General features: G+C 45.5%; 8 protein-coding genes across 8 annotated transcripts; 4 read left to right on the top strand and 4 right to left on the bottom strand.

The window, feature by feature from the left end:
• Positions 1 to 27: 27 nt before the first annotated feature.
• On the top strand, positions 28 to 267 carry MYCFIDRAFT_26785 (uncharacterized protein; the record flags this gene model as incomplete). The annotated part of the gene is made up of 1 exon (XM_007921588.1): positions 28 to 267. The coding sequence occupies one exon, from the start codon at positions 28 to 30 to the stop codon at positions 265 to 267; it is 240 nt and encodes a 79-aa protein (XP_007919779.1).
• A 444-nt stretch (positions 268 to 711) lies between these two features.
• On the bottom strand, positions 712 to 1,836 carry MYCFIDRAFT_76890 (uncharacterized protein; the record flags this gene model as incomplete). The annotated part of the gene is made up of 3 exons (XM_007922309.1): positions 712 to 1,089; positions 1,145 to 1,674; positions 1,740 to 1,836. The coding sequence occupies 3 exons, from the start codon at positions 1,834 to 1,836 to the stop codon at positions 712 to 714; spliced, it is 1,005 nt and encodes a 334-aa protein (XP_007920500.1).
• Positions 1,837 to 2,349: 513 nt separating this feature from the next.
• MYCFIDRAFT_76889 (uncharacterized protein) lies at positions 2,350 to 3,998 on the bottom strand (the record flags this gene model as incomplete). Its single annotated transcript, XM_007922308.1, has 4 exons — positions 2,350 to 2,449; positions 2,657 to 2,936; positions 2,988 to 3,456; positions 3,510 to 3,998. 4 exons carry the CDS (start codon positions 3,996 to 3,998, stop codon positions 2,350 to 2,352), a joined length of 1,338 nt encoding a protein of 445 aa, XP_007920499.1.
• Positions 3,999 to 4,044: 46 nt separating this feature from the next.
• MYCFIDRAFT_170990 (uncharacterized protein) lies at positions 4,045 to 4,621 on the top strand (the record flags this gene model as incomplete). The annotated part of the gene is made up of 6 exons (XM_007923942.1): positions 4,045 to 4,074; positions 4,115 to 4,191; positions 4,221 to 4,261; positions 4,316 to 4,338; positions 4,365 to 4,550; positions 4,577 to 4,621. The coding sequence occupies 6 exons, from the start codon at positions 4,045 to 4,047 to the stop codon at positions 4,619 to 4,621; spliced, it is 402 nt and encodes a 133-aa protein (XP_007922133.1).
• A 1,212-nt stretch (positions 4,622 to 5,833) lies between these two features.
• On the bottom strand, positions 5,834 to 6,436 carry MYCFIDRAFT_27838 (uncharacterized protein; the record flags this gene model as incomplete). The annotated part of the gene is made up of 1 exon (XM_007921646.1): positions 5,834 to 6,436. A coding segment is annotated over one exon (603 nt), but the record flags the coding sequence as incomplete, so codon positions are not given.
• A 311-nt stretch (positions 6,437 to 6,747) lies between these two features.
• On the top strand, positions 6,748 to 7,053 carry MYCFIDRAFT_125355 (uncharacterized protein; the record flags this gene model as incomplete). The annotated part of the gene is made up of 1 exon (XM_007923941.1): positions 6,748 to 7,053. The coding sequence occupies one exon, from the start codon at positions 6,748 to 6,750 to the stop codon at positions 7,051 to 7,053; it is 306 nt and encodes a 101-aa protein (XP_007922132.1).
• A 104-nt stretch (positions 7,054 to 7,157) lies between these two features.
• MYCFIDRAFT_170988 (uncharacterized protein) lies at positions 7,158 to 8,760 on the top strand (the record flags this gene model as incomplete). The annotated part of the gene is made up of 6 exons (XM_007923940.1): positions 7,158 to 7,964; positions 7,988 to 8,093; positions 8,128 to 8,225; positions 8,256 to 8,385; positions 8,415 to 8,509; positions 8,548 to 8,760. 6 exons carry the CDS (start codon positions 7,158 to 7,160, stop codon positions 8,758 to 8,760), a joined length of 1,449 nt encoding a protein of 482 aa, XP_007922131.1.
• A 44-nt stretch (positions 8,761 to 8,804) lies between these two features.
• Positions 8,805 to 10,212, bottom strand: MYCFIDRAFT_170987 (uncharacterized protein; the record flags this gene model as incomplete). Its single annotated transcript, XM_007923939.1, has 6 exons — positions 8,805 to 8,836; positions 8,860 to 9,150; positions 9,174 to 9,425; positions 9,481 to 9,936; positions 9,978 to 10,142; positions 10,197 to 10,212. 6 exons carry the CDS (start codon positions 10,210 to 10,212, stop codon positions 8,805 to 8,807), a joined length of 1,212 nt encoding a protein of 403 aa, XP_007922130.1.
• Positions 10,213 to 22,688: the final 12,476 nt, after the last annotated feature.

Here is a 22,688-nt window from a genome sequence, read left to right as displayed (position 1 = left end):
TCCGCGCGCCGCAATCCCCCTAACATCATGCCCCGTCTCTCCGGCCTCCAACGCGACGTCCTCTCCTTATACCGCCAATGTCTCCGCACCGCACGAAAAAAGCCCGCGTCCACACGCGAGAATTTCAAAAATTTTGCCCGAAGAGAATTCGAGAAGAATCTTGGAATGGATCGGAAAGATTTTGGGGCCATTGAGTTTCTTCTCAGGAAAGGGCATAGGCAATTGGAGGTTTTTGGGGCGGAGAATATAACCAATATCGTGGGGTGAGAAGTGAGGATGAGTAGCTTCTTGTCAGGTGTTATTTTGGTTGGGAATGCGGAATGCTTCTCCATGCAGATATGAAGAGAAGGGTATCAGGCTGCGTGTGTGTCCATGGGCTTGACGAATGTCAGGAAATCCTGTACAGCAGAGGAATGGACTGCAACATGCCTCATCTCTGCGCGCTCTGGTCTGGACAACCTATGGTGAGTCTTCGAAGCGTCCCTCTCGCTTGACTTATCCTTCCCCTATCCCTATGATGAATGGCAAGAATTCTGCAATGCTTACGGTTCCTTGGATTTCTCTTCGGAGCTATCTTCAGAAGCCGAATGCGGATTATTCTAAACTACACTTGATCTGACTTCCTTTCTGGCATCGTCCTTGTCGCAAACTCAATACATGCATTCTTCTTTCGCGTGGGAGGCTGACTTCATCACAGCACACGCTTCTCACTTACTCCTGCAGTGGTGGAGTGCTGCCGAAGTTGAGGGCAGATTGAGCTTCGTCATATCGACCGCCGACAATCTCAACGCTCTCAATCAGGCTGTCGATCTCCTTGAGATCATTGTCGCTTAGCTTGATCTCTTTCGAGTTCTCCTTCACCCTCTCCGCAGTCGATGCGCCTGGGATAGGTATGATGAGCGGCATGCCGGGCTTGTGGCTCTGCGCCCGCACCCACGCAAGAGCGACTTGACCTGGCGTAGCGTTCTTTCGTTGGGCGAGTTTCTCAAGCTCGTGGACAAGTTTCAGGTTCTTGTCGAAATTCTCAGGCTGGAACCTAGGCATATGTCGGCGCATATCATCCTCTGGGATATCTTCGAATCTCTTGACCTGCAAATCGTCAGCACCTGCTCGCAGCTCTTTTAGCAGCAGATCACGAGCTCACCTGTCCTGTGAGGAATCCACGGCCGATAGGACTGTACGCAACGATTGGAATATCAAGCTCTGCACACGCTTGTGCAACGCCATTCTCCAAAATGTCAGTCGACCACATCGAGAACTCCACCTCGACAGCCTCAATCTTAGCAACCTTCGACGCACGACGAATCGTGTCTGCACTGCATTCGGACAATGCAACACCACCAATCTTCCCAGCTTTCACATACTCCTCGGCAGCCCTCATCGTCACCTCAATCGGTGTATTGGGATCCACACGAGCAGATTCCCAAATATCGAGTTTCTTCTTGCCATCCAGAACTTTCAAACACTCATCAATACTGCGCCGAGTATTCTCCGCACTCCCATCAACTTTCAGTTCTCCATACTTCATCCCACCTTTGATAGAAATCACAACCTTTTCAGCATCTTCAGGATATTTGGTGAAATATGCATGGAGGAGATGGAGGCTGTTGGAGTCGGCAGTTCCGTAGATTTCTCCACCGTTCCAGAGATTAACTCCTGCGTCGAGGGCGGCTTCTGATAGATAGATAAGTGTATCATTAGACAAGACGCACGATAGAAATTTTAACTTGTAAACTCACTCATAGCTGCGAAAGACTGTTCTTGCGGTGGCGGTGTTTTCTTCCAAGTAAGACCCATCAGACCATATCCCGTACCATGAATCTTTTGGCCTGCCATCGTAATTTTTTCGTTGTGGCCGCCGCTTATGTGGAGCTTCTCTTTTGCTTTGTCGATGATCGAGGTCATGGTGATTGAAGGTAGTAGTAGAACTCTTGAAATTCTTGTCTGCTTCAGATCAGAGTGAGCCGTGAGTCGCGCTTTCTTCTTATTTATAATATCTCAAGACTGGAGTTTAGAAAGGAAGGAAGGAACGAATCCGGCGGGAGTTTAATTTGTTTTGTTCTACCTATGTCCTTCAAGGTTGTTACAATAGCCATAGCTAGCCATGGACAGTGGCGGTCATGGGTGGTATGTGCTGCCGATTGATGATGCAATCAGCAACCCTGGCCTGGATTTAGTTCTACTACCGCTGCTCTCTACAACCGGGCGAAAAGTCGAGCAGTTGGAATAGAATTTTGTTTTTGCCCGGATCTGAATGGAAGCAAGTTAGAGAACATTTGCGAGAACGGAGCGGGTGTTGCTGGTGTCACCTCCGGACTTGAGTGTTCGGTATATCCGTTGGTAGGAATATCACGGCGCGAGACCGAGCGGTGAAATACGAAAGCGACTGGAGTTCAAGCAGCCGATGACGATGACGATGACGGAACTTGGTGCTATAGCATATTTTGAGCTGGTGACACAATTATAGCTATCTCAAAACCTCAAGGCATAGGCATCATACTGTAGGCCGTTCATTCCACACCCTCAACATCCCCCCTCCTTAGTCCCCAAATTAAAAAAATGCTTGACAACTCCTCTAGGCAACCTCTCCTCTCCATCCCTCTCCCTCCACCACTCCACCGCTTTCCCAGCTTCCTGATAAACATCATACCCATACCAAAGCCTCTGATGCGGACCCTCCCAAGGCGTTTGAACAAAAGTCATAAGTTCGTCTGGAGCGGGATAAAACTTTCGGATTTCAGCTTCGTATTTCTTCCCGGCTTCGGGGTCACCGTCGTTTTTGTAGAACATGACGTTCGAGTAGAGTTGGGTGGTATTGTCGCGTGGGATGCGGAAGTCGGAGTAGAGTTGGCATAAGGAGGGGATAATGTCCGGGGAGTTGCATTGAGAGAGGAGGACTTCGAGGGTTGCGGCGTCTTCGATTGAGACGCAGGCTCCTGGGGAGAGAGAAAGTTAGCAGGTTAAGTATTCGTGCGAGCAAGTCTTACCTTGAGCGTGAGTAGGTTGCATAGGATGTGCTGCATCGCCCATCAAGATGACTCTTCCTTTATTGTACCTTGCAATCGCATCTCGAAATGTGATCGGGAAGCATTTGAACAAATCATCATCTCCTTTCTTTACGATCTGGCTCCAGAAAGGATGTAAGCCGTCTAGCACACTCAACACTTCCTTGATGGTGGCTGGCGAACTCCATCCTTCGTCATCTTCGTGCCCGGGTCGTGTAGTATGGAAGACTGCTACATTCATGATCTCATCGTTTCGACAAGGATACGTCATGAACATAACAGAGTTGAGGGGTGAGTAGCCGGAGAAGAAACCTGAGCCTTCGTTCTCGAAGAATGGAGCGATGATGGGGTCAGACATGATGTCGGACATGGGAATGAGGCCTCGAAATACGGACTTGCCGATCTTCTTTGGGTAGATGTCGGTGTCTGTGATGGTCTGGATGAAGTTGCTCTGTGTGGCGAGTTAGTCGTTGTGGACAAGGAAACTGTGCATTCTGGACCTACCTTCAGACCATCAGCAACAACAACCAAATCCTTTTTGACTTCCTTGCCATCCTTGAATTTGATGATGCCTTCTTCGCACTGCAAGTCCACCACCTCCTGGCTCAACAAAATCTTTACTCCTGCCTTCTCTGCCATCAATCTCAGTTCGCGATGTAAGTCGACTCGATGAAAAGCATTAAAACCTTCCCCAAAGTCCTTTCTCACATTCCTCAGGTCAGTCTTATGTCTCAGCTGCATTGACACAGGATCAACGCCCCGGAACTGCAGCTTGTCGGTCCCGCCAGCTGCGGCATAGCTGAACCCCCATTTCGAAAGCACTCTATTCCCATTTGGTGTGATGGATATCGCTGCGCCAATTTCATTCTTGAATGATGATTTCTCATAGATGGTAGCTTTGTGGCCAGCTCGAGACACCGCGATTCCTGCGCAGAGACCAGCGATGCCGGCTCCAATGATGCCGATATCCAAAGGATTGGAGATGCTGCCCATGGTATCCTCCAGCCAAGAGCTCCGGGAGTGAATTTTAGGGCCAAAGATGTTATGCCATAGCAACCAGTTACAGTGGGTTGCACAACAGTTAAATCAAGCTGCGCAAATGGGCAGAGTCGAAAGCTGGCAAGAACGTAAAGTCAGTTGTCATATGGGATTATATGAAATGTGTCGTGGTTGGGACTCTGGCAGGGTTGGAAAGCATCGCGATAGCTGATGAAGGATCATCGGCAGGAGTGGTGTAAAACATCAGACGCGACAAAGTGGAGTCCTAATCGAAGAATGTATAGGGCGAAGCTGCCCGCAAAACGTCTTAGCCTCTCCTCTTAAGGCAGCGGCCGTGGGGCATGTTTGTGAATTGTATAGCGTGCCCTCGCAGCTCCAATGCTGCCTCCTTTCAGAAGCTGGATGCCTCAGGTTCTGCGAGCTCCAATGTCTTCTAGCAACAGCCTGGAAATCCGCGATGAACGGCAGGATTCGCGGATCCGGCTTGATCTGCGAACATTCCCGAGCTTCATCAGCTTCAAGGCATTTCCAGAAGAATATGGACGTGTCAAATTTTAGTCAAGAATTGGGAGCGCGCCAGAAGATTCATGCTTGCGTGCTTGAATATTGGAAAATGAATTCGAATTGGTCTCGAGTTTCCGCGGATTAAAATCGATTTGAATATAAGATGAGCGGCCTCGGGTTTGCATCCTTGGCTTGGAGCGTTACATGTCAGAGGTACGCTTGCCACTGGGAAAGGTCTCTCTCGCAGAGCCACTTCGTCGAAGCCATGTGCTGACTTGGTCTTTTCTTGGTCGCTGCCACTTCATGATTTCTGGGGTGGGTAGTTCCAGCGAACTGCTGATTGCCAACTTTTTAGGCTTGTCGTACTCGCTATCAGATTCTGCAATTTCGCGCTCCGGTCGACTCTGATTACTATATTCAGTATTCGTTGCGGACTGCTCCTGCGGTTCTTCTAATGAGTCGTCTTCGTCATCTTCGAGTGAGGCTTCTTCACCATCTTCTTCATCTTCAGAGCCCTGGTCTGAATGTGCCTCTGAGTCCGCGTCCAATGATGCGTCACGATCATACGCCTTTGCTAATGTTACCATTTTCTGCACAATTCGAGCTTCACGGGCGTTGATTTGTTCCGTTCGGATTGCGACTTGTGCCTCAGCTATCTTGGCAGCACTTTCTCGTTTCAACAAAGCTTGTTCGCGAGCCCGAAATGCTGTTCGGGTTTGGTCTGCTTGTCTTTGCTGCAACACCACCATACGCTCGAGCTCTTTCACCTTGCGCTGCTGTCGACTGAGCTCCACCTCTGCCCTTGAAGGGCCAATCTTGGTGGTAGTCCCTGCAATGCCTTGATTCATGAGATTCTTTTCGATAGGATTCAGGCCAGATGCTGTCATATCTGCAGGACGTATGAGCTCTTCCGGAAGCACAGCCCCTTCACATTCGGCTTTGTGTACTACAGAATTCAGGAGCTCTCTAAGTCTCTGTGTCCGCGTCCACAAAGCAGCCTGAAACTTTGCCTGGGCGATTGTTCTGGTCTGAAATAGCTCTATGAGGTCCCTCAGCCTGGAGGCATGTAGAAGTGCAGATTCAGTATCGCCGTGGTTAATTGCGTCGAAAGCGTCTCCAGCGATATCTTCTGCGGTGTCAAATTTGAGACTTTGGTCGTACTCATCTCTGAGCTCGTTCAGACACTTCTCTAAGCTCTCCTTGATTTTATCCGAGCTTTTCAGGGTGTCAGCGGGCCTCGTAGAGCATTCCGTGTCGTCTTCTGTTACCTGCGCGTCCTCATCCTGCTTAGTACCCTCAGATCGTCGAGATTGTTGTGGCGCATCGCGCAAGTCCAAACTCATGATGACGTACTCGCTCTTGGATACCTTCTTGCGAAGTTCAAAGTCTTTCGGAGAGCATGCGTCGATGCGGTATCCTAGGCGCTCGTAGAAGCTGTAAGCGTTCTTGTTGCTCTTGAAACAGGTCAACATGACCTTCTTCATCCCAAAGTCTCGAGCGATCTTCTCAGCAGAATGCATGAGGTGTTTGCCAAGTCCGCAGCCTCTTGCGCCCTCCACCAGGTGTATCTCGTATATGTACAGTACAGGAAGCGGCGGTGTTGAGTCGTACGTGAACATGAAGCTCATGAAGCCGGCAAATTCATTCTCCCTTGTACTCCCTGCCTCAGACGTAATGTTACGTTCAGTAAGCATAACATAGCGCATCTCCTTCTCTTTCATTTCGCGTAGCTTCCTCCGTGGATGCCAGCCAAAGCTGCTGGGCTCGTAATCATCGCGGCTTGTGCGCTCGATCAGACTGAAGCAATCGTTGAGCTGTTTTTCGGGCAAATTGTCGGCGTGGACGAGGTCCAGACTGTAGACGGTATCATTTTGGGGCTTATATTGGAAGGCAGCATTCGTCTGGGAATAGAAGTCCTTCCTGGTCATAGCATTGGCCTCGTCAACAGGATCAAACTTGCGGTTCTTCTTGGTACCGGGCTCGGTGGTGCTCTCCAGCAGAGCGTCGTTTTTGCGCTTCGACATTGTGCGGTGCTAATAAGATATTGATATATAGGAGCCAAAGACGCGTAGTGGGAGACGCGTTTGGGGCGTGTACGTAACCCGGCATCGGCAATTCAACAACACAGTCCGTGCTGAACACAACGACAACTTTTCAGAACAGAACCTCCAAGACATATATATGTACAGCTTGCCGCCTCCTCGCCAACACTCCTGGACAGCACTCACAGTCCCACGCGATGCTGGTGACGCTGCGGCGATATGCCACCATCAATTCGGACAGGAAGCTCAAGATGAAAGGCAAAACGCTGACCCTCGAGCATTTCCTACAACGCCAGAGAGTAGTGGCCTTGTGGCGCGATTGCGTACGGGCGATCAATAAGATTCCTCCTTCTGCCACCAAGGACGAAATGCGCCATTTTGCCAGGCACGAGTTCGAGAGATTCCGGCACATCGACGATCTACAGCACATCCGCTATTTGCTTTCCACTGGCAAGACCCAGCTGGACAGCATGAGGAGATATGTCGAGCAAAATGCCATGTGAGGGACCTTCAGCATCGCAGCATGTGGAAGCTGCTGGCCGTACATGAATTGCAAACCATCGTTGCGCCTTGAGACATTGCTTTGTGTCTGGCAAACATCGGCTGCATGTTAAAGCGTATGGAACAGCCTTGTCTTTATCTCAAGACAGCACCATCGCATTCCAGCCCGCGCATTATGGGGAACAACAGCAAGAATCATATCATCCCAACCGCAGGGCTAGATGAACACACAAGCCCGCGCTGGAAAGTAATGTACTACATCCACAAGTCACTAAATGGGCGAAGAGATGCCAAGAAGAACCGAGTTGCCGGAATTTTTGTTGAAGGGGAAAGCCCGTGGCAGTTTCAAGCCGATTTCGTCGAGCAACGTGCGGAACAGTTGTGCAGACGCATCACGAGAGACTGCCCCTTGGATCTGCTCTACTATGGCCGCCCACTGGGATTGGTATCATGTGTGCAAGCGGATTTACCAGCTTACGAGTACTGGGGTAAGCATGGGTTTTGCGAATACTGCTGGGTTGAAAGAGACGGGACGAATGATGGAAATGGTGCAACCACAGAAATGCAGCCGCCTGCGCAGGATGCAGCAGGTCGCCTGCACAGCACATCACACTTGTGCCAGCACCCATCTACTCAAGCTTTACCTGCTTTCGCGCGCTCCTCGGTCACTGCGTCCGACAGTACAGAGATTTCGAATACCATGGCTGCAGCCGATCAACATGCGAATGTAGTGCCAACGACTCGCTATGCATCTATGTTATCAGATCACCATTCAATGCGCGCCGTCGGCGCAGTGCCTCACGGATGGTCCTCCCCACCCAATGTCGCAGGTCAGGACCAATCTTCTGCGGCATCAATTCGGCCAGACGAGGCACTTGTCGATCGAAGACTCGCTGCATTGCGGAGCAGCAGGGTCAGTACCAGGGCGATGTCTAGTCATACGATCATGCCACGCCAAGAGCCTTCCTTTGGGCCGTGAATCTTGACCTAGGCCACGAAGGGGATGGGAATATCATACCGCGAACTGGGTTTGTTTGGTGGAGTGAAGAAGTGATTCAGCAGGCCAATGCAGGGAGTATGGCGCCTTGCGGAAAATCGTATCACGCACAGCGCAGTGGATTACTTACATAATACTGCATTGTCGGCGGTTCAATTCGCTTCGTTGATTGCCTATGTTCTGTCTATTCTATGGACTAAAACACAGTGTAAAAATTCTTCATATCCCAAGAAGTCATGTGACAGTCATGTGACTGAGCTGATGCGTCACAAATCGTCGCTAGATCTCTGCATGCTCTGGAAAACATCTCCATTTAAAGCATGGTGGGAAGCACATCGTTCTTGGCCGCTATCTAATTCTATCCAGGCACCTGGAAGGTATCGCCGCCGCAGCCCCGAACTTCAACACCTGGTATGGACCGTCCGATGATATGCCACGACGACGCTAGAATCGGCAGCATCGTAGATAGTCGGATAAGTACAGAGTCTGTACTGTACAGTACGCATCGGACTTGATCGGAGTAACAGTGGATAGTCCGGCATCCCTGCATTTTCATAGGTTTCAACGAATAGCGCTGCTCAGAATCGACGGTCCGCGTTTAGTGGCTAACACTCTGTATCAACCTCAACATCTGCCGATCAAAAGCTCCTTGACGGTAAAACCACGCCATCACACCAACAAATGCACACCGACCTCCAAAAATGCTGCATGAAGATTGCATGGGGAAGGAAGCACTAGACTAACTAGCCTGATCTATCATGTCAGTCGCGCAATCACATCTCCAGTTTCTGAAAATCCGTAAAAATCACACCATCAGGCGCCTTCAACTTCCCAGTCCAATCAACCTTCTTCGCCAAATCACTCGCGTGCCAATTCCGAAACCAGTCCATCAAAGCCTTGTAATCGTGGCACTTATGTTCCTGCCATCCAAAAAGCGGATAATTTTCTTCTTCACTCACCCAAACGGTCGGAATCACGCCCGTGTCTGCTGAACACATGATTCGCTCTCGCATGTTATCGAGACAATGTCCTGGGAAGGAAAAAAAGAAAAAAAAAACGTCAGTCTTTGCCATGAAAGAAGCGCCAGCGGGTGATACGACGACTCACGAATATGTGATCTCCGACTCCACTCGGGCGTCAACGAATCATCTTCGAATTGTCGGTAGTAATCTTTATTGAAATATAACGCTCTTCGGATTTCATTCTGCGCACAGTGCATAGCACCGTCAGCATCCACTCCCAACAACAAACTAACCTTGCGTTTCACTTGACCTACCAAACAATGCATATCATGTAACCCCTGCACAAAAACCCCATAACTCGCACCAATTCCCTCTCCCAGCGCATTCTCAGGCGCTAAGACATGGCGTCGAGGATCTAAACCAATTTCTTTCCCGTAAGATTCCGGTAACAGGAAAATTTGATCTTTGACTCCGAGGTCGTTCCAGGCTCTGTCGACTTGGATTGAAGGTGGGGCGGAATAGATGGATGTGCGGTTGAGGATGTGGTTGCTGAAGAGGGTTTTGTGGAGGGTGCGGTCCAGGTTTGGGTAGAAGTTTGGGGCTATATGGGAGGTCAGTTAGGTGAGGATTGAAGGAGAAGAGGGGGAGGATAGACTTGCTGCTGGGTAGGTCTTGAGAGTAGGAGGAGATTGTGGAGGATTTGGTTAGGGTGTAGGTCAGGAGGGTTGAGAGGAGGTTTGTGGTGATGATGGAGAGTATGATGAGTGCTATTGATCGGGTTGAGCGACGATGGGATGAGGGTGGGATGTATTCGGACTCAGGAAGGAGGTTGTCTTTTTCGCTTTGCCATTCTCCTTCGCTCGAGCATCGAGATGGTCGTTCCATTGTTTGGTGACGAGGTGGAATGAGGTGAGCTACCAGAGCTTCTCAAGAGTCGTGACAGTAGGTCTAGATCGCGTATGCCCACCATGTGATACTACACATGCGGGGCCGCATGGCATGAGAATACGATATGCAAGTCGTAAGCGTATCCGAGATGGAGCCAGAAAGCAGCCAGAACCATGATAAGGAAAGAAGGCTTGTGAGAGGTGCAAGTTGAGAGCAAGTACTAGGGACGTGAATCCACCGTGGACTAGCAATCGCCCTTGTATATACTATGTAATATGCGGGTGTATACTAGGTGTACACAGGAGAGGGCCCATATTAATACCTCGATATCTTAGAAAATCCGACCGCTGAGCCTGTATCTCGGCTGTTATCCGCGTATTATATAACTCCTCTATAGGTATATACTAGGCATGCGCTACCTCCATTCAGGCTTGCGGGATAAAGAATTACGTAACGACGACTTTGATTAAGCTTTGATTGGACTTTCACGACATTTCAATAGTACGCAACTAATTCTTCTCCTACAAGCCTAAGAACAAACCGGGCTAAAACAGCCTATAGAATACAGCTGTTTGCCCTACGAGGCTACAACTTAACACCTCTACGAGAATATAACGCTGTTAATAGCCCGAGGCCCTTCTTAATGCGATAGACAAGGCCCTCTATCTCTAAGATAGTACGTAAAAAGGTGTTGTTGTCGCGTTCTAACTGCTGCGACTAAAGGCAGATTGCGACAAAAGTCTTAGCATTTGCCCTCCTATTCTGCAATACAAACAACCACCCTCTAACGCTTATTTAGTTACCTAGAGATCCTAGAGATCGGCTCGTAGAAGGGCCTTAGTATCGACAATATATATAGGTCTGTATTGTAGTAATCCTCTAGCCTTAGAGCGGCGGATAATCTAGGATTTCTCGTAGATTCTACGGACAACTTGTCTTCTTATATAGAAGATTGAGCCTGCAGTTCTCGTATTAGCAGATGCTTTGTATAGGAATATATTATCTTCTTATTAAGGCGTAGGACCCTTTTTCTAGGTTTGTCTCTCTAGGTCTTAGTTGTAATGCTATAGATATAAATATCCGAATCTAATGCAGGTAATTGTATAGAGGACGAACGGTTTAGTCTTAGGCGCTCCGCTATAGGCTTCGCTTAGACCGCTAATATATATATAGTATAGTGCCAGATAATGTAAGAACTGATTAGAATAGCAGTTACTTACTTATTATAGAAGGAAGTATTACACAAGTTGGAAGGTCTAGGTAGCCTACAAAGCGGGGCGCCTAAAAGGAGGTAGGGTATGCGACCTCGAGGGCTATATACATAGTGTATTACACGCTATATATACGATACACTAGATAGTAGACTCGATTACTAGCAAGTAGCAGATTTTGTAGAAAAGTTTGGCGGTAGAGGTGCGGTATGGTTGCGAGGCCTTATATACTACCTGACTCGTAATTAAGCTAGTATAGGAGTAGGAAACTAGCAAGGCCTAGTCTTTGCATCCTTATAGTAAAAGCTAGGGTAGCAACATGTTGTAGATAAGCGGTAAACCGATAGAATTGCTTGCTATTCGAATAAAGGACTCACTAGCTACTTATATACCCTAGCGCCAAGAATCACAAGCTATTACTAAGCCGTAAGTGAATAACCTCGCAACTTCCTTCTCCTTCTCTTACTTATAAATCTAACTAGACTCGTACATTCCCGAGTATTCTAACACTCCCTCTACTTAGCTATTTAGCCGTAAACTAAATAGCTAAGTCCTAATCCTTCTTAATCGTTTTTATTGTCCCTAGGACTCTTTTTACGTTTTCTTCGAACTTCCCTTTTATTAGGGGCTTAGTAAGGAAGTCCGCGAGTTAGTCCTTTGTCGGAATATACTTTATATCGACTAGCTTATCCTCGACTAGTTCCCGTACGTAATGTGCTGCTACGTCGATATGTTTCGTTCTAGAATAAAATTCCGGATTTCGTACTAAAGCGATAGCCGCCTTATTGTCCCCGTAGATAATCGTAGGTTCTTTATAGTCGTCTTCCGTAAGGTATCCGACTTGCTCGAGGAAATTTCGGATCTAAATAGCTTCTTTTACGGCGTAGGATAGCGCTAAGTATTCGGCTTCCGTAGTACTAGTTATTACGGACCTTTATAGTTTAGTAGACCAAGATATAGGTCCTCCGGCTAGTAGGGATATATATCCCATCGTTGACTTCCTAGTTGAGTCCGCCGCGTAATCCGAATCGGTATAGATAACCGGTAGACGAGTAACTAGAGTACTCGTATTGTTTTCGTTCTTCGGGATAGGACTATACTTTATATAGTAGTCCCGAGTGTTCCCTAGGTATCTAAGGCCGTAGATACCTCCGTCGTAGTGTCTCCTAGCCGGATTTACCGTAGATTGGCTTAGTCTCTGCGTTAGAAAAGATATATCCGGCCTCGTAGCTCGTACGGTCTAATTTAGTTTTCCGATAAGTCGTTAGTATCTCCGGACGTCTACTACCTCCTCGTCCTTTGTTATAGGTAGTAAATTCGTATATCCGTTTGCCGGAGTCGATACTCGGAAGGTTTCGTCTAGATCTAAGCCCTCTTCTCTAAGCGTATTTTCGATATAGTGCCTTTAATCTAGTAGTATAGATCCGTCGGCCTCTCTCTCGATTCGTACGCCTAGTATAAACTTAGCGGGACCTAGATCCTTCATTTCGAACCTCTGTATAAGCCCGTCCTTTAGCGGTTTAACCTCCGCCTCTGTCTTCGCTAGTATAATAAAATCGTCGACGTACAACGCGACTATTAGCGTATAGTCGCTATTAACGAAGACCGATTGATCCGCGGGTATAGCGTAGAGGTCGTATTCTTCAAAGAAGGCCGTAATAGTCTTATTCCAAACTCGTCCGGATTGTTTTAGTCCCGGTACTCCTTTTAGGAGTTTAAGTACTTTATTAGTTCCGGGAACATCTAGGCCTTCCGGGATAGCTAGGTAGACTTCCTCCGTTAGTTCTCCTAGTAAGTAGGCACTTACTACGTCTATTTGGAATATAGCAAGTCCTTTACTAGCGGCGATAGCTAGGAGAAGGCGTAGGCTTTCGAGACGTATTACCGGAGAAAACGTCTTAAAGTAATCGATTCCGTAGCGTTGCGTAAAGCCCTTTCCTACTAATCTCGCCTTAAATTTATCGATTTGTCCGTTCGGTAGTATTTTTACTTTAAAAACCCATTTCGGAGTAATAACGTTTGTTTGCCCTTTTCCGTCCTTTGGCTTAGAATAGTCGACAATCTCGTAGGTATTGTTAGCCGTTAAGGACTCGATGTGTTCTTTAATAGCGTCTTTCTACTATCGGGAGTAAGGGCCGGTAATAGCCTCCGTATAGGTCTCGGAGGTAGGTATTTCGAAAGCCTTTCGATAGTCGACTTTTAGAGCTGCTAGCCCTATTTCGTCCCTTAGTCTCTTAGGTGCTTTAGGGACCCTCGTAGACCTTCGTAGTTCTCCTTCGTTTAAATCCGTAGTAGTAGAAGCCGTAGGAGTAGTAGACCTTTCGTCGTCGTTTTTATTTAAACCGTCTTCTTCGTCTTACGGTTTCGTAGTATTATCTTCGGCTTCGGAGTCTCCCTCTACTTCCTCTACTTCTCGAGACTCTCCTTTATCTAGGATATCGATATCTCCGTCGTCGTTGTCCGTAATAGGCCGTAGGGTAGGTAGCTCTTCTCCGGATAGTAGGCTACTTCCCTTAGTCGATTCGTCGAATTTAACGCTAGTATAGATCCCGATAGCGTCCGTCTTAGGATTATAAATCCTATACTGTTTCGTAGACTTCGTATATCCGACGAAGATTCTAGGGAATGCCGTCTTTTCTAGCTTGTCTTTCCTTTTCTCTTTAGGAATAAACGGATAGGCTAGGCAGCCGAATACCCGTAAGTGTTCTCCGCTAGGCTTTCTTCCGGTATAGAGCTCCTCGGGAGTTATATCTTTTCCTTTAATAGGTAGCCTATTATATAAATAGGTAACCGTATAGGCCGCTTCGCCCTAAAATCGTTTAGGTAATCCGGACCCTTCTAAAGCTGCCCGTACCTTAGTTATAATAGTACGGTTTTGTCTCTCTACTACTCCGTTTTGTTCCGGAGTATAGGGCGTCGTTGTTTCGATTCGTAGTCCCGGATAGGCCTTAAGAGCTTTAATAAGCTCCGGAGCGTTGTCGATTCTATTAGAGGCTATACGGAATTAGTATATAACTAGGCCGAGTGAAGCTAGGGTCCTAATGCCTTAGGTAGGGCTTAGCGCTTAGCGTTAGGCTAACTAGCCTGCCTTCCTCCCTCTCCTCTTAGATCTCTATCGAATACTATACTAATTAACTACTACCCTATCTACCTGCTAATATAACCCTTCTTATATAGTATTCGATCTACCCTTTAAGGGTAGTAGCTAGATAGTCCTTATTTTAAGCTTTTAGCGGTATAGCTACGAGAACTATCGATTTGACTATATTACGCCCGAAGAACGAGACCTATACGTACCCTTCTATCGAAACAACCGTACTAATTATTAAGCAAGGCCTTCTATACGGCCTATTACACTAAGTCAAGCATACTAGACCGATACCTACTAATTCCGCTATATTAGCATTTTAGGGGCCTATAATACATTATTAGTGTTACCCCTTATTATAATAGCAGGTTTATTACGAAGCAACAACAACCGTGCTGCCGCTAGCAGCGCTAGCAACGACAACGCTAGTAGTATAGTACCTGCTAAAGTGCCTACTAAAGTGCCTACTAAAGTACCTACTAAAGTGCCTCCTACTAAAGAGCCTGCTACTAGGCCTACCGAAGAACCTATAGTTCTAGGCGATAATCTAGAATTGCCTGTTAACGACATTCTTAACAATATTGTTAATCGACGATATAGCTAACTAGCCTTTAGCCCCTAGCTAGTAGCGAGACTCTAAGAAGCTACCTAGAATAGGCTCGCTGCTCTACGCTAAGAACAATAGCTAAAGGAGAACCTCCTCAAAATCCGCCGCCTTTAGGAGGCCCTAATAACTAACACTAAGCCGACAGTAGGGCCTTCCTTACTATTAGTCCTAGTCTAGAAGAAGGATGCTAAACTTAAGGATTGTACCGTGTTTAATAGCTCTAGCCGCAAGTAGTACAATAATCACATACGCAATTGTAAATTGAACTAGCGGAATGCACTAAGGGCCCTGCTAGATGACTATTCATTAGTCGTCTACGCTATACAATACATTAATAGCGACCTAAAACGCACCTAGGATAACTATTTTAACTCTCTTAATAATTAGACCGCTATTTAACAGCAAGACTATAAGACTATTACACCAAACACCCTTAGTAACCCTATATTACGCTAGTAGTACGCCTAAGACTAATACCTACGTACTAAACAAAAGGCCGACTAAACCTCTCGATCCTTCGAGGCCTATCTAAAGACTCTTAAGGACGATTTGCTACCTAAAACCGACTCTATCTAGATATCTAAGATACGACCTAAACTGAGATAGGAACTAGTCCTTAAATTAGACCGCCGCCGTGTGTTTAAATAGGCTAACCTAATATACATTTAATTTATAGTCGAAGTAGAAACGGCTAAACGAGCTATTTAACTCTAATAGAGACTAGAATCGAGGATCCGACTAGCTAGTACTAATCGCGGTAACCGTAGTGCCCGCGGAGGAAACTAAGGTTCTACTTAATATAACAATACTAACAATAGGAACAGTAACGACCGTAGAAGAGGCCGTAGCCGACGGCTATATAGAGGAGGCTATAATAGGGGCCGTAGAAGGGGCTCGTATCCCTATAGTACTAATCGCTTAACTAATAATAGCAGCAATAACGGCTATAGCAATCCCCTAACCGGGTTGAAGTGCTTCAACTATAATAGCACTAGCTATCTCCTAGGCTAGTGCGACAAACCTAAGGACTAGGCCCGAATCGACCGTGCTACCGCTAAGCACCGGAAGCACCTTTCAGCCGCTAATGCTACCCCTGTCGGTCCTTCCTATTAGTCGAAAAAAGAATAAGCGCCGCACTAACTATTAGCCTCGTACGGCGTAAAACCATCGACATTGTACTAGCTATTATACGCACCTATCTTATATAGGACACATATAGAGACAACTATAAGACTAAGGTTATGCTAGATCTAGGAAATTCGGTTAGTGCCCTTATTAGCCATCGCCTAGCTAAGCAATTAGACCTCCGACAATTGCCTAGAACTAATATGCTAACCCTTGCTTAGTTTAATAACGCTCGGCACTTAACCTATAGGGCCTACTATGTTCCTATAGTTCTAAAGGACGACCTCGGAAATAAACGCCTACTAGACTTTACTACCTATACGGTAGAGATAGACAGCCTCCTCTCCGATATTGTTATCGGCAACCCTGTTCTTAAGTACTACGCTATAGTTATAGACCTAGGCCTTTAATAGTAGCGATTTGGAATCGCTAGGAGAGAGGACATTAAACACATCGATATTAGCGAGTGTCCTAATAATATTAGGGTCCTGTTTATTAGCAACCTAACCCCCGCCTTAGCTAATCCGACTGCCGATCTACTCGGTAGTAATAACGATAAACCTGCGCCCCCTAATAATCCTAATTAGCTTGCTCGCATACTAGAGCCTATTAGAGAGACCTATATTGATGTATTTAAACACTACCTAGCATCGACGTTGCCTATATTTAAAGAGACGGATTATAAGATTAATATTATAGAGGGCAAAGAGGTTCCTTTTAGTCCCCTCTACAACCTTAGTAAACGAGAGCTTGCTATATTGCGTAAGTACCTAGAGGAAAACCTAGCTAATAGTCGCATTCGATATAGTAATAGCCCTGCTAGTGCCCCTATCCTATTCGTACTAAAGAAGGATAGTAGCCTGCGTCTCTATATCGATTATCGTAGGCTTAATGCTATTACTATTAAAGATCGCTATCCACTTCCTCTTATTAATAAGACCCTCGATCGCCTTTCTAGTACCTACTACTATACTATATTAGACATTAAGGACGCCTATTACCGCATCCGTATTCGTAAGGGCGATGAATAGAAGATAGCCTTTCGCACTCGCTATAGCTATTTTAAGTACTTAGTTATGCTATTTAGGCTAGCTAATGCCCCTACTATATTCTAGTCCTATATTAATCGGGCCCTATTAGGCCTATTAGATCACCTCTATATAGTTTACCTAGATAACATCCTAGTTTATATACACTTACCTAACATTACAGAATACTAGGCCGTAGTACGAAAGGTCCTCGACCGCCTACAGGCCTATAGCCTGTATTGTAAGCCTTCTAAATGCACCTTTGCTACTAAGGAGGTGTCCTTCCTTAGCTTCCTCGTATTAACTAAGGGTATTAAGGCTAATCCTAATCGGATTAAAACTATTACTAAATAGCCTATTCCTACGTCAATTAAGGAGCTACAGTTATTCCTCGGCTTCGCTAATTTCTATCGTCGCTTTATTAAGGGCTATTTACGGTATATAATGCCCCTAACTAAACTCACTAAAACCAAGGCCAACCTATCTAGAGAGTTCAAATAGACTAATAGAGCACAAGCCGCTTTTAACGGTCTAAAGCAACGCTTTACTAAAGTCCCCTTACTACACTATTTCGTACTAAGTAAACTAATTCGCATTAAGACTGACGCTTCGTAGTTTGCTGTTTTAGCTATTATGTCTTAGCAGTCTAATAAAGACTATTATTAGCACCCGATTGCCTTCTTCTTAAGGAAGATAATTAATATAGAACGTCGCTACGAGACCTACGAGCAAGAGCTCTTAGCTATTGTTAAGGCCTTTAAGTACTAGCGCTACTATCTCGATAGTGCCTAGTATACTATTTAGGTCTATACGGACTATAACAACCTCCGTAGAATTACGAAGGTTACTAGGGTTATAGGTCGATAGGCTAGATAGGCCGTCTACCTCGCTAGGTTTGATTTTAATATATTATATCGGCTAGGCGTAAGCAACCCTACTAATAGCCTATCGAGGCGACCTAATTACGACGGCGAAACCCAATCCATTAATTCGTTGTTCCTAACCCTATAGTACAAGATTGCTATAGACCTTATAGTAAGGTAGGCGTAGGATAAGCGGCTTACCGGACTCCGCAACGGCTTAAAGCATATTAATGCTCTTACTATATTAATAGTGCGTATTAAGGACACAGATAGGAGAAGTTATAATAACTCCCTAGTCGATATCGCTATATATAGTAATAGCGATAGCACTAATGTAGTTAATCCGGCTGCTAGTGCTACTAGATGTATATAGTACGTACTACGCAAGACAGCGAGGGTACTATTAAGCGAACTTGCAGACGGTAATAGCCGAGCATTTATAGATAAGCTATTACGTGCTTAGTAGAGGGACGCCTTTACTACGGCTCGTATAGATTAGCTTAGAAGTGGCCGTAAGACTAGATCTAGCAAGAATTGGTCGATTAATGCTAATAGCTATTTGCGCTATAAGGGCAGGCTCTATGTCCCTACCGAACATTCGATCCGACAAGAGCTTCTCAAGCGACACTATAATAGTAAGCTTGCCGGTTACTATAGTATAGAGAGGTCGTACGAGTTACTATCGCGTACATACTACTAGCTAAATAGTAAGCGGGACATAAAGGACTACGTAAATACGTATACCGTATGTTAACGAGTTAAAGCACTAAAGCACTTACTATTTAGCGAGTTGTCTTTACTTCCTATTCTAAAGAAGCCATTTACTAAGCTTATAATAGATTTTATTATAGGCCTCCTGCCTACTAAGCGTAGGGGCAGTAAGGATGTATATAATGCTATCCTAGTTGTCGTAGACCGATTCACTAAGGGCGCTCGTTATATCCCTACTAGGAAGGATTAGACAGCTATTAACTTAGCTAAATCACTATAGAATAACATCTTCTATAGCTATTAGGGAACCCCTAAGGGGATAGTCTCTAACCGAGGCTCGACATTTATATCTTACTATTAGAGTAAGATTTGCCTATAGCTAAGACTTAAGCATCGCCTGTCTATAGTATTCTATCTACAAACAGATAGTTAGACCGAGAGGCAAAATGCTACCCTGTAGCAGTACCTACGCAGCTACATTAATAAGAACCCTAATAACTAGGTTAACCTCCTATAACTAGCTAAATTCGTATACAACAATAGTGTGCACTTATTAACAAAGGTCTCGCTATATATAGCTATAATAGGCCAGAACGCCGCCTTACTATAAGATCTATTTACCTCGCTCGAGGCCGAGCGTAAGGAAAGGGAAGCGCGTTAAGTACTAACACCTAAGACGCTAGCGGCTATTAAGAGGGTTCAAAAGATGCGAGAGATTTACGCTAAGTTAGCTAACAAACTAGCAAAGGCCTAGGCATATTAGAAGGCCTACTATAACAAACACTATACGCTAATAACTTTCAAGCAAGGCGATATAGTTATGCTAAGCACTAAGAACCTCCGTATCCGCAAACACCTATTACCTAATAGCAAAACAAGGCCTAAGCTTGCACTAAGGTATATTAGCCTATTCCGAATCCGAGAACCGAAGGGCAATAGCTAGGCCTATTAGTTATAGCTCCCACTATACTATACTATCTATAATACCTTCTACATCTCCCTCCTTAAGCTATACTACTACCGCGGAGATTCTAATAAAGAAGCCCCTGCTAAACATAAAGAGATACTAGCCGACGGTGAAGAGCTATAGTCTATAGAACGCATCCTAAAGCACCGAACTAGGTAGGGCAAGAAGGAATACCTATTAAGGTAGCAAGGCTATTTACCTAAATAAGACTCGTAGGAGGCTAAAGATTCCTTTAAGGATATAGCTAAGTTATTGAACGAGTATTAGACTAGCGTAAAGAATAAGAAGAAGGCTAAAAGCTCGTAATATTACTAAGGCTTAGGAACAATACTACCCCTAGGGTGCTATTAGCTAACTAATTAGGGGCCGGTAAACTAGGATAATAAGACTATACTACTATAGTAAACGCGCACCGAGTGTTAATAAGCGCGCTATAACGCGTTAACCAATCGCATGCTCTTTTAAGGGCTCTACCTCTTTACTAATACGCCCTATAGGGCCTTCTCCTAGTATTAGGTCCCCCTCTTATTTCTTTATCCTATCGAAGACGATAGTGTCGCGCTACGAGCTAGCAGTGCGCCGGCGGCCGGCGCGGCTATATTAGTAATAGTATTGCGGAGTGTATTGCTATTTAAGAAAGGAAGGGCACAGCTATGTTAGTAACGGTATTACCGAGTTGTTATTAGTTAAAGAAGGAAATTGGAAGTAAGGTAAAGTTGGCGCTAAGACGACTAGCGCCGCCGTTATTAATATTATCTACTCGCTACTATTATTAACCTTACCTGCACTACGAGCCTAAAGTACTGCACTAACTAAGTTAAAAGATTAAACCTATCAAAGGTTTGATTAAAACTTTAAGGCTAAGTTAAAACTTTAAGCCGCCTAAAAGATTGAGCGACTAATAGACTAACTAAGGGCAAAACTACGGAGCTAAGCTAGCCGGGGTCGATCTTGCGGACAATAGGTTACTCCTCGATCTATCTAACCCTTTAAGCGAGGCGAACCTCTACTACTATACTTATAATAGCCTTTACCTATAGAAACTAGAAGAACTAAGTTTTTTAAAAAGATATAATTAGTTAATACTTAAAGGCTGCTAAACCTAACCAATTTAGGCTAGTGAAACTACGATAGTAAATAATAGTCCTCGTAATAACAAGAACAACCCTCGGAACGGATAAACCCTCGGAGCGGACATTTCTAGGTCTTTTAGAGTAGACGTAGAGAACTCGGAACGACATTACTTAGAACGGAGGCAGTACTACAATACCTCGTACGCCTACCTATTATAGTAGGGAAGGCGCGCTCGTATTGTAATTGGTCGATAGCCCTCAATTCTTATAGCCTTATATCCCTTTACTTTATTATATGCAAGGATAGCGTAGTTAGAGTTGGATATTGTGTTAGAAGGTAAGGTTTAATATAGTTACATAATTAGGTAGTTGAGTGTTTAATTTAGCGCGGGCTAAGCAGCTTATTAGACTCGCTGAGTCAGCGACAATAGAGGTCGTAGGACATAGACAGGCCACGAGGGCGCGGCCTTTAGAAGGGAAGCGTATGTTAGAGGCTATACGGAATTAGTATATAACTAGGCCGAGTAAAGCTAGGGTCCTAATGCCTTAGGCAGGGCTTAGCGCTTGGCGTTAGGCCAACTAGCCTGCCTTCCTCCCTCTCCTCTTAGATCTCTATCGAATACTACACTAATTAACTACTACCCTATCTACCTGCTAACATAACCCTTCTTACAGATTCTTACGGCCTTTAGTTTCCTCCCGGTTTCGAGTTCGGCCTCGTTTTTCTAAGCCTTAAAGGCTTCGTATACGTCGCTTCTATAGCGAGTAAGACGGATATCTAACCGTCTCGTAGCGTCGTCTATAATCGTTAGTATATACCTGTTTCCTCCTAAGGTACTATACTTATACGGACCCCAAAAATCGATATATACCCTATCTAGGCAATAGTCTGCCTTTTCGGGTTCTTCTCGACTTTGTCGTCTATCGGACTTCGTAGTAATACAAGTCTCGCAAGACTTATTTAACGTCGAAAGCTCCGGGACTCCTAGTAGTACTTTATGTACGTTTCGTTGTTTTTCGTCTCCCGGATGTCCTAGGCGTCGGTGCCAAAGTAGCGTAGTACCTTTAGTCGTAGTAGTAGCTATTCTCGAAGTCCCGATAGACTCGGATTCCTTTAGAACGTAGGACCTTCCGACGCGTACTCCTTTTGCTAGTTCTTCGTTTCCTCTTCGAAGTATAGCCCCTTCTTTAGTAAATAGAGTCGTAATACCTCGTTCCGAGAGTTGGCTTATCGAAAGCAGGTTATAACCGATCTCCGGTACGTATATAACGTCCGGAATCGTAGTCGGAATTCCCTTAAACCGGACGAGGATTGTACCGGATCCCGCGACCTTTATTGTTTTACCGTTCGCTAGAGTAACTTTTCCGGTTATTTCCTTATAGTCCGTAAAGTAGTTCTTGTCGTTAGATATATGTCTAGTGCATCCGGAGTCTAGGATCCAATCCCTTTTATTAGATAGTCGAGTCGTAGAATCGATAGCCGTCTAAGCCGCGATCTTAGATTCCTCCTTATTTTCCTAGACTTTTCCGTTCTTTTAGTCCCATTTATATTTCCTACAGTCCCGTTTAAAGTGCCCGACCTTTTGGCAATAGTAACACGTCTTTCCTTTAGCTTTGTTAGGCGTATTAGTCGTATTGCCCTTCTTTCCGTTACCGGCCTTATCTTTCGCCGCTTCCTTAGTATATCGGGCTACTACTTCGTCGCCTTTAGAAGTAGTAATAGTATATTCAACGTCCCGTAGTCGCTAAACTAGTTCCTCGTAGGAAAGAGTAGATAAACCGGCCGCCTTTAAGGCGAATACGGTAGACGAATACTCTTCTCCTAAGGACGAAATAAGGACTGCCTTCTTAGAGGCCTCCGAGGGAACTTCGTCTTTATCCGCGGCCTTAATCTCGGATTGGATTTGCGTAAGAGCTGAAGCCGTAGTATCGATATCCTTAAGTGCTTTAAAGGAATAGAAACGGGAGAGTAGCGTCGAAACCCGTTCCTTTGTCGATACCTCGCTTACTTCCTTTATCTTATCGATTACCTCCTTAGTCGTACGTAGTCCTAGGAGGTGTATACGCTTATCCCCGGCCGTAGACTTAATAAACGCAACCGCTTTTGCGTCTTCTTC

Source organism: Pseudocercospora fijiensis, assembly GCF_000340215.1.
Source record: "Pseudocercospora fijiensis CIRAD86 unplaced genomic scaffold MYCFIscaffold_1, whole genome shotgun sequence".
Classification (NCBI taxonomy): Eukaryota; Fungi; Ascomycota; class Dothideomycetes; order Mycosphaerellales; family Mycosphaerellaceae; genus Pseudocercospora; species Pseudocercospora fijiensis.
The sequence above is the reverse complement of the archived record's forward strand: the minus strand, read 5'-3'. Positions and strand labels throughout refer to the sequence as shown.